This window comes from Apium graveolens, unplaced genomic scaffold, assembly GCF_009905375.1.
Source record: "Apium graveolens cultivar Ventura unplaced genomic scaffold, ASM990537v1 ctg8510, whole genome shotgun sequence".
NCBI classification, from domain to species: domain Eukaryota; kingdom Viridiplantae; phylum Streptophyta; class Magnoliopsida; order Apiales; family Apiaceae; genus Apium; species Apium graveolens.
Genome location: NW_027421238.1, coordinates 13,510 through 34,319, shown reverse-complemented (window position 1 = coordinate 34,319; position 20,810 = coordinate 13,510). Strand labels below are relative to the sequence as shown.

At 33.7% G+C, this 20,810-nt stretch overlaps 1 protein-coding gene across 2 annotated transcripts; it reads right to left on the bottom strand.

The window, feature by feature from the left end:
- Positions 1 to 18,253: 18,253 nt before the first annotated feature.
- On the bottom strand, positions 18,254 to 20,372 carry LOC141705070 (uncharacterized). 2 transcript variants are annotated; one of them, XM_074508141.1, is made up of 6 exons: positions 19,913 to 20,372; positions 19,781 to 19,817; positions 19,285 to 19,521; positions 19,143 to 19,190; positions 18,618 to 19,060; positions 18,254 to 18,496 (listed from the first exon to the last, which is right to left on the bottom strand). In XM_074508141.1, the coding sequence occupies exons 1-6, from the start codon at positions 20,209 to 20,211 to the stop codon at positions 18,340 to 18,342; spliced, it is 1,221 nt and encodes a 406-aa protein (XP_074364242.1). In that variant the 5' UTR covers positions 20,212 to 20,372; the 3' UTR covers positions 18,254 to 18,339. The 2 variants fall into 2 exon arrangements, with proteins under 2 accessions (XP_074364242.1, XP_074364243.1); XM_074508142.1 differs by having other exon boundaries at positions 18,254 to 18,501; positions 19,913 to 20,361.
- Between the last annotated feature and the right edge of the window lie 438 nt (positions 20,373 to 20,810).

The following is a 20,810-nucleotide window of genomic DNA, read 5'->3' as shown; positions in this document are numbered from 1 at the left end:
ATTAGTACACATGTATCTTAAAGAAATTGTGATGTGACATGGAGTTCCAATATCTATCGTGTCTGATCGAGATCCTCGTTTCAATTCAAGATTTTGGAGACAATTTCAAGAATGCCTTGGAACGAAATTAAACATGAGTACCGCTTATCATCCGCAAACCGACGGGCAAAGTGAAAAAACTATCCAAATGACTAAAGACATGTTACGAGTTTGTGCGATCGATTTTGAAGGCAGCTGGGATGAACATTTACCTCTGGTAGAATTTTCTTATAATAACAGCTATCACGCCAGCATTGGAATGCCACCGTATGAAGCACTATATGGGAGAAAATGCAGATCACCAGTACACTGGGATGAAGTTGGAGAACGCAAAATTTTGGGTCCAGAATTAATTCAGCAAACAAAGGAAAAGATTGAACTTATTCGGAAACGACTCGATGCAGCGCAAAATAGGCAACGCAAATACGCAGACCAAGCACGGAAGGATATGGACTATCAGGAAGGAGAACACGTATTACTTAAAATATCGCCATGGAAAGGATTGACTAGATTTAGCAATAAGGGTAAATTGAAGCCACGATATGTCGGACCATTTGAAATTTTGAAGAGAGTAGGAAAGCTTGCATACGAATTAGCTTTACCGCCTCATATGCAACATATTCACAATGTGTTTCATGTGTCAATGCTTAAACGATATAATCCTGATTCTAGGCATGTAATAGAGTATGAACCGATAGATATCCAACCTGATTTGTCTTTTGTAGAGCAGCCGGTAAGAATTTTAGATCGGCGAGAGAAAGTGTTGAGAAATAAGTCTGTATATTTAGTGCGAGTGTTGTGGAGAAATCCTATGTTAAAAAAAACAACCTGGGAACTTGAAAGTAAAATGTTAGAGAAATACCCTCATTTGTTTTCATAGAAGATTCTGAGGACAGAATCCTATTAAGGGGGGGGGAGAATGTAACGACCGGGAAATTTACGTTGTATTATATCATATTTATAATAAAATATGTGTATTAATATGTCAGTTATGTGTGATTATCTGTTAAACCCTAATTGTTATATGCTACGTGTATTCTGTATCATTTCTATATTTTTAAGGTATTTTTCAGATGTTTTATATCGTATTCAAAGGTTTCATTTGAAACGCTTTGCAACCCAAATAATGATTTTAAAGCCAGTATTTCAAATAAAATAATGGGCCTTATTTTTCATCAAACGGCTTTTACAATCGCAATATTCTGAACATCTAGATATTTTATAAATTTTCTCATTTTACGAAAAATGACTTTTCCGGGTCCCATTGGGTGTTAAAAACCCCACAAAAAGCACATTTTTTATTTTTATAAAATTATAGGACTTTTATTTATACCATTTCTTTATATTTTTGAATTATTCACAATTTTTGGGAATTTTTGGCATATATATTGTATATATAAAATATTTAAAAATTAAATTTTAATACCCAAAAATTATAAAAATTAGGGCCAAATATTTTTATTAAATGTATAATTAGCCCCTTAATTTAATTTAGGAGTATTATTTTTCATACTATAAATACCCTGATTATTATTAATTAATTCATAATTCTGCAAATTAATTCCCAAATTCAGAAATTAGGGTTCTTGAGTTCTTGATTTCAAGCAAAGATTTGACAGTGATTCTGATCTCCAAATCAAACATGTGAGTACTCAATCGAAAACTCTTGATCCCTACTTTCCAATTCTATCATCAATTTTGTGTTTTATTACATTGATTTTCAATTCGTATTTTTAGGGTTTATGTCTGATTTAGGCGTTTTTGATTCTGGGGTTCTGGATTGATTTTGATGCTTGATATAGTTTCCTTTACTTGTTTACAATTGATTGGTGATAGTTAATTGATCGGAGTTATGTTCTAGATAGTTGTTCTTAGTTTAGGGTTTATGTAAACTTTAATTAGTTCATTTTTGTATTTACAAGAATCTGTGATTGTTTTGAATATAGGGGTTTGATTGTAGAACTCATAAGCTTTGTTTTGATATATTATTTGCAATTTTTCATGTACGAAATGGTCAGTTTGGGTTTTGGCCGGATTTCTTCTTGTTTTAGCCGGAGAAATCGTTGTAGGGATTGATAGGTTATGATATTGATGTTGTTATGTTCCTGGTAAAATTCTGGACGAAAACCCACCAAGAAACGAATTGAACGATGCCTATTTGCCCTGGGAATCGAGCACGTCGGACTCGGGTGAAGCTCGCCGGCGTTTACTCTGTTTTTGGCCGGATAAAACGATCCATGCGACGGGGATAGAAGATGACGGTGGGATTGAGTTCCTAGAAGCACGGGGAATGAAAACCCTCAACTGATTTCGTCGTTTCATCGCTGTTTAGGCCGGATTCATTCGCCGGAAAACCCACCGGCGTCATTGCCGGTGGGGCAGTTCTTGAGGACCCGATTAAACCGGACCCGACCCGTTTGTTTTATTTCAGACCCGATTTTGATCCACCAAACCTCAATTCCATTTTCCAGAAACTGTTTCTGAGTTTTTAATTATTTACTTTTATTTTATAAATTAGAAAATCAGTTTTAAATTCTGAAAAATATTATTAATAATTCCTGAATTATTTTAATAATTCGAATTTAATTACTTAATTAATTATTTAACTATTATCTAATTAATTAATAATTAGGTAATTAATTAATAAATAAGGATTAATAAAATGATTAATAATCCGATAATTAGTTTATATTACGAGTAACTCGTATCTATACGGGTAGCGATTCGATAATTAATATTATTATTCGGTCGATAGTTAATTATTCGTATAATATCGTAATAATTATTCGTATCGTATAATTAAATACGGATAATTAATTGATTAACGAATCGTATAAGTTATAATAATAACAATGATGTTTCGATAATTATGCGAGAAATGTGAATAACTCGTAGAAATACGAGTAATGGATTGTTGCGTTAAAATATGATTCGAATAATAACTCATTTATTCAATAATTAACGTACCAGTTAATGATATTGATTATTTATTTATAAATAATCGATCTAATCGAATAAATAACGATAAGTTGTAAATATTTTTAATAAATTGTGATTAATCCTAATAATTAGGGATTAATTATTTTATATTATTAAATAATTATTTATTAATTATTTATTAGTTCTTTATTAGTTATTTATTTATTAAATTTTAAAAAGTGATAAATTATTTCGATAATTAATCACATAATTTTCAATAAATCATAACTTCTTCGTTTTAACTCCAAAAATTATAAAATAGGCAACGCAAATACGCAGACCAAGCACGGAAGGATATGGACTATCATGAAGGAGAACACGTATTACTTAAAATATCGCCATGGAAAGGATTGACTAGATTTAGCAATAAGGGTAAATTGAAGCCACGATATGTCGGACCATTTGAAATTTTGAAGAGAGTAGGAAAGCTTGCATACGAATTAGCTTTACCGCCTCATATGCAACATATTCACAATGTGTTTCATGTGTCAATGCTTAAACGATATAATCCTGATTCTAGGCATGTAATAGAGTATGAACCGATAGATATCCAACCTGATTTGTCTTTTGTAGAGCAGCCGGTAAGAATTTTAGATCGGCGAGAGAAAGTGTTGAGAAATAAGTCTGTATATTTAGTGCGAGTGTTGTGGAGAAATCCTATGTTAAAAAAAACAACCTGGGAACTTGAAAGTAAAATGTTAGAGAAATACCCTCATTTGTTTTCATAGAAGATTCTGAGGACAGAATCCTATTAAGGGGGGAGAATGTAACGACCGGGAAATTTACGTTGTATTATATCATATTTATAATAAAATATGTGTATTAATATGTCAGTTATGTGTGATTATCTGTTAAACCCTAATTGTTATATGCTACGTGTATTCTGTATCATTTCTATATTTTTAAGGTATTTTTCAGATGTTTTATATCGTATTCAAAGGTTTCATTTGAAACGCTTTGCAACCCAAATAATGATTTTAAAGCCAGTATTTCAAATAAAATAATGGGCCTTATTTTTCATCAAACGGCTTTTACAATCGCAATATTCTGAACATCTAGATATTTTATAAATTTTCTCATTTTACGAAAAATGACTTTTCCGGGTCCCATTGGGTGTTAAAAACCCCACAAAAAGCACATTTTTTATTTTTATAAAATTATAGGACTTTTATTTATACCATTTCTTTATATTTTTGAATTATTCACAATTTTTGGGAATTTTTGGCATATATATTGTATATATAAAATATTTAAAAATTAAATTTTAATACCCAAAAATTATAAAAATTAGGGCCAAATATTTTTATTAAATGTATAATTAGCCCCTTAATTTTATTTAGGAGTATTATTTTTCATACTATAAATACCCTGATTATTATTAATTAATTCATAATTCTGCAAATTAATTCCCAAATTCAGAAATTAGGGTTCTTGAGTTCTTGATTTCAAGCAAAGATTTGACAGTGATTCTGATCTCCAAATCAAACATGTGAGTACTCAATCGAAAACTCTTGATCCCTACTTTCCAATTCTATCATCAATTTTGTGTTTTATTACATTGATTTTCAATTCGTATTTTTAGGGTTTATGTCTGATTTAGGCGTTTTTGATTCTGGGGTTCTGGATTGATTTTGATGCTTGATATAGTTTCCTTTACTTGTTTACAATTGATTGGTGATAGTTAATTGATCGGAGTTATGTTCTAGATAGTTGTTCTTAGTTTAGGGTTTATGTAAACTTTAATTAGTTCATTTTTGTATTTACAAGAATCTGTGATTGTTTTGAATATAGGGGTTTGATTGTAGAACTCATAAGCTTTGTTTTGATATATTATTTGCAATTTTTCATGTACGAAATGGTCAGTTTGGGTTTTGGCCGGATTTCTTCTTGTTTTAGCCGGAGAAATCGTTGTAGGGATTGATAGGTTATGATATTGATGTTGTTATGTTCCTGGTAAAATTCTGGACGAAAACCCACCAAGAAACGAATTGAACGATGCCTATTTGCCCTGGGAATCGAGCACGTCGGACTCGGGTGAAGCTCGCCGGCGTTTACTCTGTTTTTGGCCGGATAAAACGATCCATGCGACGGGGATAGAAGATGACGGTGGGATTGAGTTCCTAGAAGCACGGGGAATGAAAACCCTCAACTGATTTCGTCGTTTCATCGCTGTTTAGGCCGGATTCATTCGCCGGAAAACCCACCGGCGTCATTGCCGGTGGGGCAGTTCTTGAGGACCCGATTAAACCGGACCCGACCCGTTTGTTTTATTTCAGACCCGATTTTGATCCACCAAACCTCAATTCCATTTTCCAGAAACTGTTTCTGAGTTTTTAATTATTTACTTTTATTTTATAAATTAGAAAATCAGTTTTAAATTCTGAAAAATATTATTAATAATTCCTGAATTATTTTAATAATTCGAATTTAATTACTTAATTAATTATTTAACTATTATCTAATTAATTAATAATTAGGTAATTAATTAATAAATAAGGATTAATAAAATGATTAATAATCCGATAATTAGTTTATATTACGAGTAACTCGTATCTATACGGGTAGCGATTCGATAATTAATATTATTATTCGGTCGATAGTTAATTATTCGTATAATATCGTAATAATTATTCGTATCGTATAATTAAATACGGATAATTAATTGATTAACGAATCGTATAAGTTATAATAATAACAATGATGTTTCGATAATTATGCGAGAAATGTGAATAACTCGTAGAAATACGAGTAATGGATCGTTGCGTTAAAATATGATTCGAATAATAACTCATTTATTCAATAATTAACGTACCAGTTAATGATATTGATTATTTATTTATAAATAATCGATCTAATCGAATAAATAACGATAAGTTGTAAATATTTTTAATAAATTGTGATTAATCCTAATAATTAGGGATTAATTATTTTATATTATTAAATAATTATTTATTAATTATTTATTAGTTCTTTATTAGTTATTTATTTATTAAATTTTAAAAAGTGATAAATTATTTCGATAATTAATCACATAATTTTCAATAAATCATAACTTCTTCGTTTTAACTCCAAAAATTATAAAATAGGCAACGCAAATACGCAGACCAAGCACGGAAGGATATGGACTATCATGAAGGAGAACACGTATTACTTAAAATATCGCCATGGAAAGGATTGACTAGATTTAGCAATAAGGGTAAATTGAAGCCACGATATGTCGGACCATTTGAAATTTTAAAGAGAGTAGGAAAGCTTGCATACGAATTAGCTTTACCGCCTCATATGCAACATATTCACAATGTGTTTCATGTGTCAATGCTTAAACGATATAATCCTGATTCTAGGCATGTAATAGAGTATGAACCGATAGATATCCAACCTGATTTGTCTTTTGTAGAGCAGCCGGTAAGAATTTTAGATCGGCGAGAGAAAGTGTTGAGAAATAAGTCTGTATATTTAGTGCGAGTGTTGTGGAGAAATCCTATGTTAAAAAAAACAACCTGGGAACTTGAAAGTAAAATGTTAGAGAAATACCCTCATTTGTTTTCATAGAAGATTCTGAGGACAGAATCCTATTAAGGGGGGAGAATGTAACGACCGGGAAATTTACGTTGTATTATATCATATTTATAATAAAATATGTGTATTAATATGTCAGTTATGTGTGATTATCTGTTAAACCCTAATTGTTATATGCTACGTGTATTCTGTATCATTTCTATATTTTTAAGGTATTTTTCAGATGTTTTATATCGTATTCAAAGGTTTCATTTGAAACGCTTTGCAACCCAAATAATGATTTTAAAGCCAGTATTTCAAATAAAATAATGGGCCTTATTTTTCATCAAACGGCTTTTACAATCGCAATATTCTGAACATCTAGATATTTTATAAATTTTCTCATTTTACGAAAAATGACTTTTCCGGGTCCCATTGGGTGTTAAAAACCCCACAAAAAGCACATTTTTTATTTTTATAAAATTATAGGACTTTTATTTATACCATTTCTTTATATTTTTGAATTATTCACAATTTTTGGGAATTTTTGGCATATATATTGTATATATAAAATATTTAAAAATTAAATTTTAATACCCAAAAATTATAAAAATTAGGGCCAAATATTTTTATTAAATGTATAATTAGCCCCTTAATTTTATTTAGGAGTATTATTTTTCATACTATAAATACCCTGATTATTATTAATTAATTCATAATTCTGCAAATTAATTCCCAAATTCAGAAATTAGGGTTCTTGAGTTCTTGATTTCAAGCAAAGATTTGACAGTGATTCTGATCTCCAAATCAAACATGTGAGTACTCAATCGAAAACTCTTGATCCCTACTTTCCAATTCTATCATCAATTTTGTGTTTTATTACATTGATTTTCAATTCGTATTTTTAGGGTTTATGTCTGATTTAGGCGTTTTTGATTCTGGGGTTCTGGATTGATTTTGATGCTTGATATAGTTTCCTTTACTTGTTTACAATTGATTGGTGATAGTTAATTGATCGGAGTTATGTTCTAGATAGTTGTTCTTAGTTTAGGGTTTATGTAAACTTTAATTAGTTCATTTTTGTATTTGCAAGAATCTGTGATTGTTTTGAATATAGGGGTTTGATTGTAGAACTCATAAGCTTTGTTTTGATATATTATTTGCAATTTTTCATGTACGAAATGGTCAGTTTGGGTTTTGGCCGGATTTCTTCTTGTTTTAGCCGGAGAAATCGTTGTAGGGATTGATAGGTTATGATATTGATGTTGTTATGTTCCTGGTAAAATTCTGGACGAAAACCCACCAAGAAACGAATTGAACGATGCCTATTTGCCCTGGGAATCGAGCACGTCGGACTCGGGTGAAGCTCGCCGGCGTTTACTCTGTTTTTGGCCGGATAAAACGATCCATGCGACGGGGATAGAAGATGACGGTGGGATTGAGTTCCTAGAAGCACGGGGAATGAAAACCCTCAACTGATTTCGTCGTTTCATCGCTGTTTAGGCCGGATTCATTCGCCGGAAAACCCACCGGCGTCATTGCCGGTGGGGCAGTTCTTGAGGACCCGATTAAACCGGACCCGACCCGTTTGTTTTATTTCAGACTCGATTTTGATCCACCAAACCTCAATTCCATTTTCCAGAAACTGTTTCTGAGTTTTTAATTATTTACTTTTATTTTATAAATTAGAAAATCAGTTTTAAATTCTGAAAAATATTATTAATAATTCCTGAATTATTTTAATAATTCGAATTTAATTACTTAATTAATTATTTAACTATTATCTAATTAATTAATAATTAATTAATAAATAAGGATTAATAAAATGATTAATAATCCGATAATTAGTTTATATTACGAGTAACTCGTATCTATACGGGTAGCGATTCAATAATTAATATTATTATTCGGTCGATAGTTAATTATTCGTATAATATCGTAATAATTATTCGTATCGTATAATTAAATACGGATAATTAATTGATTAACGAATCGTATAAGTTATAATAATAACAATGATGTTTCGATAATTATGCGAGAAATGTGAATAACTCGTAGAAATACGAGTAATGGATCGTTGCGTTAAAATATGATTCGAATAATAACTCATTTATTCAATAATTAACGTACCAGTTAATGATATTGATTATTTATTTATAAATAATCGATCTAATCGAATAAATAACGATAAGTTGTAAATATTTTTAATAAATTGTGATTAATCCTAATAATTAGGGATTCATTATTTTATATTATTAAATAATTATTTATTAATTATTTATTAGTTCTTTATTAGTTATTTATTTATTAAATTTTAAAAAGTGATAAATTATTTCGATAATTAATCACATAATTTTCTATAAATCATAACTTCTTCGGTTTAACTCCAAAAATTATAAAAAAAATTATTTTTGACTTTGATTTTTCTTATATAATTATTCAAAAATTATTTTGGGATTTAAAAATTAGCAATAATTATTTATATTGAATTATCAGTGTTTAATTGATAATAATTCAACCGTTAGTCCGAATTGAGCGAAACGAAAGCCTGTTGACTCAGAAAAATGAATTCTTTTCACTAAAAATAATATGAAGACCTAATTTCTTCTCGAAATTAGTTGATTTTATTGATTGCTTGATTATCAGTCGAAATACGTGCCGAGACGAGTTCGAAAAATTAAGGAAAAATGGGAAATGAAGCAGAAGGTGATCAACGGAGCAATCAGCGAGTCGATTTTGATTCTAAAAATTATTTTGACTATAAAAATGATTATGTGCTTATGTGCTTATGTGTATTATGTGGTTAATCGAGTCTTACTTGCTTATATGTAATATAAGAGTCAGTTATAGGCGCATGGGTAGATAATAGGAATGAAATGAAGTCAATTCAAGATGCAAATTAAAGTACAAGATGACTTAATCAGACTATTTTGCTAACAGAAGCTAAGCCAGCAAGGCAGGTCAAGTAGGGGATAGACGGAAGTGATTTAATTGCAGTGAGTCGCGCAAAAGGCAAGTTTCTTCCCTATTCTAATTTCAGAATAGTAATATTCATTTGAAATTCTTATTACATTTGCATTACTTTAACTCCTTTATTCATATCTCAGTTCGATTCTTGAATTATTCTTTTCATTTGAATTTATTATTCATATTACAATTATTACTCACAATTATTAATATATTCTGGTGATTAGAATATATCAAAGTATACCGATTGTTCCGGTTGCTATTCTAAGGACTGGATAACATTACTTTTGGGGATTAAGGTTACTTAATCCTAAGGACCAGAACATAACCGGATCCTTGAGATGGGCCGTAGTGCCTGGGTGCCCGACGGGATCTATATAGTGAGATATAGATCTGCACTATATCCTGGCTGATCAGCAGGGTATAGCTGCGAACTTGAATCCAGTGTAGTTCATTTATATTTGCCAGCAATGGCCTTCTTTTGATTCTTATGAGGTTATATCTTTGCAGATATACCTCGGATACAGATTCAGTTATATTGCTTTAACATTGTGTATATTTGGTAGACTTGTTGAGCAATTTTGGCTCACCCCTTTTTATTGTTATTCACCTTATTGTTTTAGTTAAGAAGGAATATGAAACCCGTCAGAACACAAGTGGTAAAGAAGCGGGTCAAGCTTCGGGATCCTCTTATACCCAAGGTGTTGATCCCTATCCAGGAAGAAAGCTTTGAGTTGCCCGAGCAGGTGGAGTGTTAATAGATAGTATGTGTGTTTGAATAAAAGCTGAACTTAGTTTAAAATGAGTTAGACAATGGTTTGTAATAGAGAAAGTTTGTGAGATTTTGAATGTTGGTTTGTAATAAAAGTAGTTAGTGGTTCTTGTTTTCATACTTCAACCTAGAAAGATCCTGGTAGTTCTTAAGGGGTTTAGTTTCATTTCTTTATTATTTATCAATAAGCTTGTACAGGTTTGGAGATTAGCTTGTAACCCCCAGACTTATACCCCGGGTCTGGAGGGCGTTACAGTTTGGTATCAGAGCTGTAGGTTTGGTCCCTGAAAATAAGAACATTAGGATTAAGATAGGATAGAGAGATCACATATGATAGGGATAGTCAGATTAGGAAAAATAGTGTTAGGATTTAGGTCAGATTAGAATAGGAAATTATAAATCTTAGAATTATTTAGTGACCTTTTCTTTTCTTTGGTATATTATCAGATGGCATCTTCTGGTTATTCTGCATCTTCCGAGAGGACAGTCACTGGGCCAGCAGCACCAGTTATACCTCCAGTATCTGAGTATATGTTTCCTCCTCTACCACCTCTACCACCATTGCCACAGGAGCCGGTACCACCAGTTCAGGGGATAGTTCATGACCCCATAGAGATGTTTGATCCTTTTGAGTTCTTCGAGCCGATAGTTCCTTTACCTATTGAGTATCACTTTATACCAGGTATTGAGCAGGGATTACCACCACTACCATTGTTACCTCCTATACCAGTGCATGCCCCAGAGCCGGACATAGTTCAGATGATTCCAGTCGAGGGGATGGGAGAGCATGATGTGGATCTACAGTTAGGTTTACCACAGCCGGGTACAGGTATTCCGAGGGTTCCTTCCCAGGAGTCAGTAGGTCAGATTGCTCAGCCGCATATGGTACCATACCATGAGTATAGAGTTATGAGGGATGATATGGAGTATTGGCGGGCACAGTGTCGAGAGATTATGCATCTGTTTGATCAGAGGGACAGAGGACCGTTAGCAGCCCTACAGCCAGATTACTACATGAGGCAGCGACTACAGTCAATATTGATGAGCGCTACTTGGGAGCTTGATGAGTTGACCCATGATGGACCTCCTTCTTTTGCAGAGTTCTATCGTATATTCCGCTTGGCACAGACTTTAGTCCAGGCACTTAGAGAGGAGCTTAGGCGTATTCCGCCTGGGTTCTGAGATGGTTTGAGACGATGACTCCAGAGTTCATGTGTATATAGAGGCAGCATAGTATAACCTAGTGAGTAGTGTGTATGTGTGTATCAGTAGTTTAACTTGTAGTAGTAGTTTAACTTGTAGCGATAGTGTGACTTGTAGCCATAGTGATGACCAGTAGCCCGAGACTTTTTGTATCAAGCATTTACACCTGAAGCTGGTGTCACATATATATATATAAACTGAACTTTTCAAATATCTTTTATTTAAATTTCAGTCTTTCCAGTTTTACAGCATTTACTTTCACTTTATTGTTTTACAGTCTTTTATACTATAATTCTTGTTAAAAAAAAACAGAAAAGAAAAAGAATAAACATTTTATTAAATGTTTACATTTCTAGTTTTTACATTTAGTAACTGTTTTCTTTAAATAAACCATGTTATTAATACAGGATAAATTATTTCCATTCCATACTGTCAATTGTTTATTAAACTGTTAAATAAATATCACCTGTTTTATTATCAAAAGAAAAAGATGGCACCAAAAAGAAAGACTAGGGCTGAGACCTCTAACAACAATTCTGAAGGCCAGACTAATGAAACCATGAACCAAATGTTCCATCTGATGCAACAACAGATGGTAATGATGCAGCAGCAGATGCAGCATCAGCAACAGCAGATACAACAACAAATGTTACCACAACCACCTCGTCCTGAGCCTCAACCTGTTGTTACTTTTAAGCAGTTTCAGTCAGTTAAACCTCCAGAATTTGATACTTGTTGAAGGGAGAGGCAAATTATTGGTGGGAATCTAAAAAGGCTTTAGAAGGTAAAGATGTTATTGCTTGGGATAGGTTCAAAGAATTATTTTTAGAGAAGCATTTTCCTCGCTACGTAAGAAATCAGATGCAGATAAAGTTTTTAGAGCTGAAGCAGGGAAGTATGTCTGTGACAGAGTATGAAGCCAAATTTAATGAGTTGGCTAGGTTTGTTCCGGAACAGGTGGACACTGAAGGGAAACGAGTGCAGAGGTTTCAAGAAGGATTACGACCATGGATACGCGGACAAGTTGCAGTTTTTGAATTAGCAACATATACCACTGTAGTCCAGAAAGCTTTGATAATCGAAGGGGAAAGTGAAAGATCTCAACGAGACAGAGGACAGGGAAGTTTCCAAGACCGTTTCAACAGAAAGCCGGGATTTCAAACCCGGGCAAATCTGAATTTCAAAAGGATAGGACAGGGTACACAAAAAGCAGGTAATCGTTTCCAAGTCTCCAACCAGCAGGGAATTGTTAAGGTTTCAGTGCCGTATTGCAAAACTTGTGGACGCAAGCATACCGGCGTATGTATTAAAGCAGAGGTGACATGTTTCAAATGCAAGCAGAAAGGGCACTACTCTAACGAATGTCCGACAGGAAAAACAACAGAAATCACTTGCTATCAATGCGGAAGGAGAGGGCATATCGCTAGGAATTGTAAAGGACCAGTAATGGCAGTCAGTATTCCGAAAGTATTGGCATTACCTCCGCCACCGCCGCCAAATCAACCCAGAGCAAGGACTTTTAACATGACCATGAAAGAAGCAGTACAGAATCCAAGTGTGATTGCAGGTACGCTTTTGGTGAACTCCGTAGATTCAAAAGTATTAATTGATTCTGGAGCTACACGTTCATTTATTTCTGAAGAATTTCTTGATAAGTTACATTATGAAATGGAATGGTTGGGCGAGACGTTAATTATAAAATTAGCGAATGACGACCAAGTTCCAGTAGATCGAGTATGTCCTGCGTGTGATGTAGAAATAGCTGTACATCATTTCTCTGTAAACTTAATTCCTTTTAAGCTAGGAGAATTTGATGTGATTTTGGGAATGGATTGGTTAGCGTATCATAAGGCTCAAATAGATTGTGCGAATAAGAAAGTGAAATTGCGAACTGCGGAAAATGCAATGGTAATATTCAAAGGCGAAAAATAGTGGAAGAAATTTCTCACCGTGATGCAGACCAAATGATTGCCTCTACAAGGATGTGAGGCGTACATAGCTTACGTGTTAGATACTGAAAAAGGAAGTCCTAGAATAGAAGACATTCCAGTTGTATGTGAGTATCCGGACGTCTTTCCAGACGAGCTTCCAGGGTTACCGCCAGATCGAGAAATCGAGTTCACGATTGATCTAGCACCAGGTACAGAACCAGTTTCGAAAGCTCCGTATCGAATGGCTCCAGTCGAGATGAAGGAATTGTCAACGCAACTGCAAGATCTTCTAGACTGAGGCATTATACGACCTAGTGTATCCCCATGGGGTGCACCAGTGTTATTTGTGAAGAAGAAGGATGGCAGTATGCGATTATGCATCGACTATCAAGAGTTGAATAAACTCACTATTAAGAACATGTATCCTTTACCGAGAATCGACGATTTGTTCGACCAACTAAAAGGAGCTGCATGGTTTTCAAAGATAGATTTGCGATCAGGCTATCATCAATTGAAGATTAAAGCTGAAGATATTCCTAAGACTGCATTTCGTACGAGATATAGACATTACGAGTTTCTTGTAATGGCATTCGGTTTGACAAACGCGCCAGCTGCATTCATGGATTTGATGAACAGGATATTCAAGAAATATTTGGACAAGTTTGTAATTGTATTCATTGATGACATTTTGATTTACTCCGAGACAGAAGAAGAGCATGCAGAACACTTGAGGATAGTTTTGGAAATCCCGAGGAAATAACAATTATACGCAAAATTCTCAAAATGTGAATTCTGGTTAAGGGAAGTACAATTTCTAGGGCATATCATCAGTAGAGAAGGCATCCAAGTCGATCCAGCAAATATTGAAGCTGTGTTGAACTGGGAACGACCAAAGACACCAACAGAAGTTCGAAGTTTCTTGGGATTGGCAGGATATTATCGAAGGTTTGTCAAAGATTTTGCGAAAATAGCAACACCGTTGACCAAGTTAACTCAAAAAAGTGAAAAGTTTGAATGGAATGATAAGTGTGAAGAAAGTTTTCAAGAGTTAAAGAACCGGTTGGTGACCGCACCAGTAATATTCTGTAGGCATGAATATAGAAATTACAATGTATATATGATTTTGTTTATATAAAAATAATATAAATATGTGGTATATAAGAATCAAAAAACGGGTAAAGTATTACATATAGAATTATTAGTTATATATAAATAAAACAGAATAAAAATAGTATATTTAGAGTTATAGCAAGATTTAAAAAAGGGTGAAACTAAAAGTTCGTAAAACCGAAAAGAGGTGAAACCAAAGTATCCCTTAAAAGATGATTTCCTTATTAATTAATAATAACACTGTTTAAAGGATTCCATTTTATTATTCTAATAAAAAATAAAAAATAAAAAAATTACAATATGATTCCAATCTATATTTTGTTAAAAAAACAACATAGAACACTACATGAAAGAGCTATAGGGGTAGTTTCAAAAAAAAAAAAACTATAGGGGTGAAACCAAAATACCGCGTAAGAAACCAAGTACCCTATCAAGAAATAATTTGGAGTTCTACGAAAATAGAATTGTAATCATATTACGGTTTGAACAATTTTATTATTTTATACTGGTGAAACCAAAATACAATTTTTTATAATATTCATACCATTTTATTAAAATGGAATTCTACCAACAAATTAAAAAAATTATAAATTAAAAAATTTCAATTTAAACACATGACCTATTTACTTGGTCGTGGTTTATATATCTCGGAACCTATTTAGTTGAGTCAATTTATGAACTTATTTATTTTAAAATATAATTAAAATATGATTCAAACCTAAGTTATAAACGGTGAAATCCAAAGGTGGTGAAACCAAAAGGTGGTGAAACTAAAAAATAAGTGAATATATTTCGTTTATTAATAAAGAAAAACGGGTAAAAATAATACATATACAATTATAAGTCATATAGGAATCAAAAAGAATAAAAATATTACAACTAGAGTTACACAAAAAATCATAAAAACAAAAAAACATAGAACCAAAAAATAAGTGAAAATAAAGTAGCACATAAAAAATTTATTAATAAAGAAAAACGGGTAAAAATAATATAATATATATATAGAATTATAAGTCATATAGGAATAAAAAGGATAATAATAATACAATTAGAGTTAGAGTTATAACATGAATCATGAAAAGTGAAACCAAAAGGTGATGGTACCAAAAAATAAGTGAAATCAAGTACCACTTGAAAGACTCTACTGAGACAAAGATGGGCTGTCAAGAACGTAGAGGAGGTAGGATGGACAGTTGGTCAGATCCACTATGGATCGTACATGAACGGTAGTTGGAGTCGGCGACTCTACTAGGGTTCCCTCGTCTGGGATCCCTGGGGAAGAGGATCAAGTTGGCCTTGCGAACAACTTGATGCACTATCTCCCTTCAACCCTTTGAGCGAAATGCGGAAAAAGGAAGGAAAATCCATGGACCGACCCCATCATCTCCACCCCGTAGGAACTACGAGATCACCCCAAGGACGCCTTCGGCATCCAGGGGTCGCGGACCGACCATAGAACCCTGCTCAATAATCAATAAGTAGAACGCATTAGCTGTTCGCTCTCAGGTTGGGCAGTAAGGGTCGGAGAAGGGCAATCACTCATTCTTAAAACTTGCGTTCTTAAGACCAATGAGTCGTCGGAAAGGGATGGGAAGCTCTCCGTTCCCGGTTCTCCTGTAGCTGGATCCTCCAGGGAACCACAAGAATCCTTAGTTAGAATGGGATTCCAACTTAAAATTCCCTTAAGGTGTCATTGACTATTTTACTTGTGTTTAGTCTTTCCCAATTAGAAGTCGTATAGAAATTTAGTAGAAGTTATTGGGATTAGTTCATCAACAGTGTTCGGTCAGAGTCCCTTTTTGACTCTGCGCCGTTGATTCGACTATTATTAATGAGCAATAATGGAATAATTCCTTCATAGAGATAGGGGAAATAATTCACATGGATATAGTAAGTCTCGCTTGGGCTGCTTTAATGGTAGTCTTTACTTTTTCCCTTTCACTCATAGTATGGGGAAGAAGTGGACTCTAGAGGTACTACGAATTGTGAAAAGTAATCGGTCTTTTTCATACGAATTCCATTTTGTTATATCTTTATTTTGGGTAATACCACCTTCATTTATCGTAGTTCGCCATTTTTGTGGTATTAATCCAAAGCATCTAATCTGAGATAAATTGTATTGATAATGACCTCTTAACCAGTTTTTCCATTGATTCGTTTCAGAACTTAAAAGTTTTGTATGTCTTAATTCAGAATGAAATATTCCGTGTGTTACAAAATATTTTTTTATTGCAGTTTTAAGAAAAACGGGAGTTCCATGATACTCAAAAATAGATCTTAACTTATACAAATTAATAACTTGGGTTTGTGATAATTTGTAAAATACATATGCTTGTGATAAAGAAGATAAGTCAAAAAAAAGATAAAGATGTGAATTCCTCTTACTATTCTTAATATTATAAAGTTCACTTTTTAGAGTCGAAATAAAGTTAATACATTGGGATAGCTATTCCGCCCATTTCGTCGAGATAAACAAGACGTATTCTATCATAACCGGTTCCTGTCAAGAAAAAAAGTGCAGTACCGATAAATCCATGAGAGACTATTTGTAAAATGGCTCCATTGAGTCCCGTATCGTTCATAGAACCAATTCCTATAAGTATGCTTATTAATAAGGTTATTAATTGCTGGGAGATGACAACTATTTGAAGGTTCGACAATGTCTTTAGTTTTATAATGGCCTCCCATTAGTAATATTCTTGTAATTCTTAATTTCCCCATTTGAGTGTCCCTTTCCTCTTGATCAATTTGTTACAACATGCCCTGTCGTCTCTTTTCTTGTTTGAAATTAACCTCTAGATCCTCACTCTGTATAGTAAATCCACCATTAAGATTCGGAGGCTTCTGTAGTCTGATTTCTGTTGGACTGACTTATGTGACTTTACCAACGACATGTTTTAGGTACTCAGCTTAAGAATTCGTTTTTGTTCCATTGCACCGGGGTTCATCATTTGTTATCCCAAATTACCTATAGTCCTGTACCAGGTAAGATGCAAGAGCTTTGTCTCACAGTTCCAGATGTTGCAAATTTTATGAGAAAAATCATTAATTTAAAATCAATTTCCTGGAATGTGCAGATTTTACCTTGGTAACATTTTCTTCAAGGGTAAGTGAAATGCCAATGTTTGATTGATGAGCAATACATATGAAATATCATTCAACCAGAGTGACATAATTTTTTGATTAATTTATTTTTTTCTTAGTAAAATATTTAACTTATCCAACTGGCGGAATAATTAATTTCAACCATCTCTTCCCAGATTATTCGTTTAATTATGAAGCGGCAGTTGGGTGAAAGGTACTGTTAGTTTTGAAAAGAGACCTACGTGTGGTGGGTCAAGGCATAATCTTGTCTCCCTTCACGCGGGTGAATGATCATTAATCATATCTAATCCTGCTAAAATATTAAACCAAAACTTTATTAGGAAGACTATTTTGGTACCTCGTGATGATTTTTAATTTGAAAATAATGGAGGGTTAGTTACAATTTTGATTTTTGTTGGAAATTTTCAGTACAATACATTTATAGTCAAACCATAAAGAACCGCATAGCAACTTTTTTTGTCAATGGGACAACATTCACCTGATTTTGAATCATTAACATTTCAATTTTCATCACCGTATCCTTTTCGTTTTTTGGTTTGGTCCAACGACGATTTTACGAGAGATTTTTGCACTGGATACGACGAATGTTCAAATGGTACCCATACAATGCTCATATTCACACTGACAAGCCAAACTCAAATTCAGAACATATTCACGAAACAGAGAGTAGGAAATTCATTTACATGGAGTTGGTAAAGCTGGCCATTCTGTTCATTAGGCTTACTAAAGGAATCTTCACTGCATGTAAAGTTCACTCTGTATATAAACAATCTGCTGAAAATTTGCACAAAGGGGAACAAAAGAAAACAGTATATGTCGATTTATTAGTCGTCTGTAATTGTCTGCTTCAAACAATCCACATTGCAAAATGCTACTGATCTCATCATGTCGCCTAATCTGACATTAAACCAGTACTATGCATCAGAAAATTGTCAATGTCTATGCCTTCATAGTGTGTTATTGTTATGTTCATCTGTTTCAAAAGATTTAAAACTATAGGCAGTTTAACTTACCGATCAATGCTGTTCCTTCCTCTCTCTGATTGATCAGTGCTGATCCTTGGTTTCCCGTAGTAATGATCTGCGCTCTTTCTTGCTTTTTCACTCTTATCTGAACTAGTTCTTGGTTTTTCTCTGCTGTCTACACTATGCCTTAAAATCTCTCTATTCCCGACCATAGGCCTTGAAGAGTAATTGTCTATGCAGCTCACGCTTTCCCTAGACTTCTCTCTTAGCTGAATCTCTGGTTGCTTAATCAAACTCCTCTCTGAGCCACTATTTTCACCTGGCAACCTCTCAATTGCTATTTTAAATTTCTTGAGATGCCTAAAGAACTCTGGGAAAACATGTAAGTTGCAATGATTTCCTCCTGTAAGCCACAAAGGTTCATATTTTTCTTTACAGAGCTCCCAAAGGCGCCTACCATGAGAGATATCCACAACTTCATCTTCTGTTCCCTAATAACCTCAAAGTTTACTTAAACATTTGCAGGTCCAAAATACAGATGTATAAGAAAATAAAGGGGATAATTGCACTTACATGGATTATAAGAATAGGGCAATGAACATATTGAACTTTATCAATGTTCTGCAGGAGAAAATACACCGACAAACATTAAAACTATGTAGCAGATGTTTAAATATATACATTTCATATAGTAGGCTATGTCATATGAACAGACCTTATATATGTCAAGCCAAAGTGTTCGTTTCATCCGATATATTACTCTAAGGCCAGATAAGATTGCACTCTGAAGGATTACAGCCCTTAATGCAGGCACTCGTGTAGCTAATTCCATGGTTGGTCCACTCCCAATTGATTGGCCATACAATATGATATCCTCATCTCTTGCTCCATATTTCTCCTTGAGGCATCCATATGCAGCCTCTATGTCAGCATATGTGTTGTGCTCACTTGGCTAATTGACAAGGAAGAATTTTAATAGCCAGATCAGCAGCTGATCACAGCTTAATTAAGTTATTATATACTATCCTCAAGTAAACAAATGAAGCGAGAAAATGATTCTTAGAAGAAGGAAAATCACAGTGTTCAGATTTTAAACCTAGAGTTTAGTAAAATTGTTACTATATATGATACTCCGTAACCATGTCAAGCATATATAGACAAAGTTGAAATCTCCAAAAATTATAAAATTTTCTATAGAGTGGACGCCACACCTCTCCTGTGGATTGCCCATAGCCAGCATAGTCATACCTAAATCAAGAACCAAAAATTCAAACCAATCAGTCCATGAGATAAGATAAATCGAGTAGAAATGTGTATGTTGAATGCACGAGAAATGGACCAACCCCATGACATTGACGCAGAGTTGATCACATAATTCAGTCAAGAATTTGAACATCTGGCCTATATCAGCAGCATTGCCATGAGAGTAAAGCACTGTGAGTTTTGCTGATATATTCCTCACATATACCACAGTTATGCTGTGACCTTTCTTTGTTTGTAACTTGGACACTTCAGCCTTCTCACCCTCTGGCACACCAACAAGTTTAAGTTTTCCAGTCTGTTCATCGATATCTATCTTGTACGATGATTCTGGAGGGAAGAATGCAAGTTTGGCTGCAATGGATGATGTTGTAGCACCCATTGAGATGGCTTCAAGTTAATTTCTGTCAACTGATTTTGAAGTCTCTGTTACTTCCCTGATGCTACAAAAAAATAAGTGAGCACTATTAATGATCATACAGCTGTTAAACAAAATGAGCCTGGAAGGAATACCAATGTTTGTACACCATGTTGATAAATAAGAGCTTGCTTTTGGGTAGGGCGACGACATGACCAGATTGGCGGATCTAGGAGGGGGCTACGTGTCCCAAAGGCATATTTTTGGTTGTTTTATTTCCGTTGAAAATGGAAAAAATTTCATACAGAATTAAAACGTACAGTGGTGTCGTTTCTTCAATTATTTTGTTCAATTATTCAAAGCTTGTCTAAATTAATCCTGGAACCGTCCTTGACGTGACAAACTGTCTATTTCTGACAGCTACTGTTGCATGTATGAATATTCTGAACATTATTTATGTACAACAAAATCAGATTGTTGGAAATTTAATTTTTGAAGAAAGTTGTTGAAGAGGGTATGGTATGGGGAAAATATATGTGAATAAAAATGAGAAAGGCCCCTTGACAAAGCAAAAGAGATATGATGCTTCTCCAGGAGGAGGATAAATGATTGAAGTGTGGGTC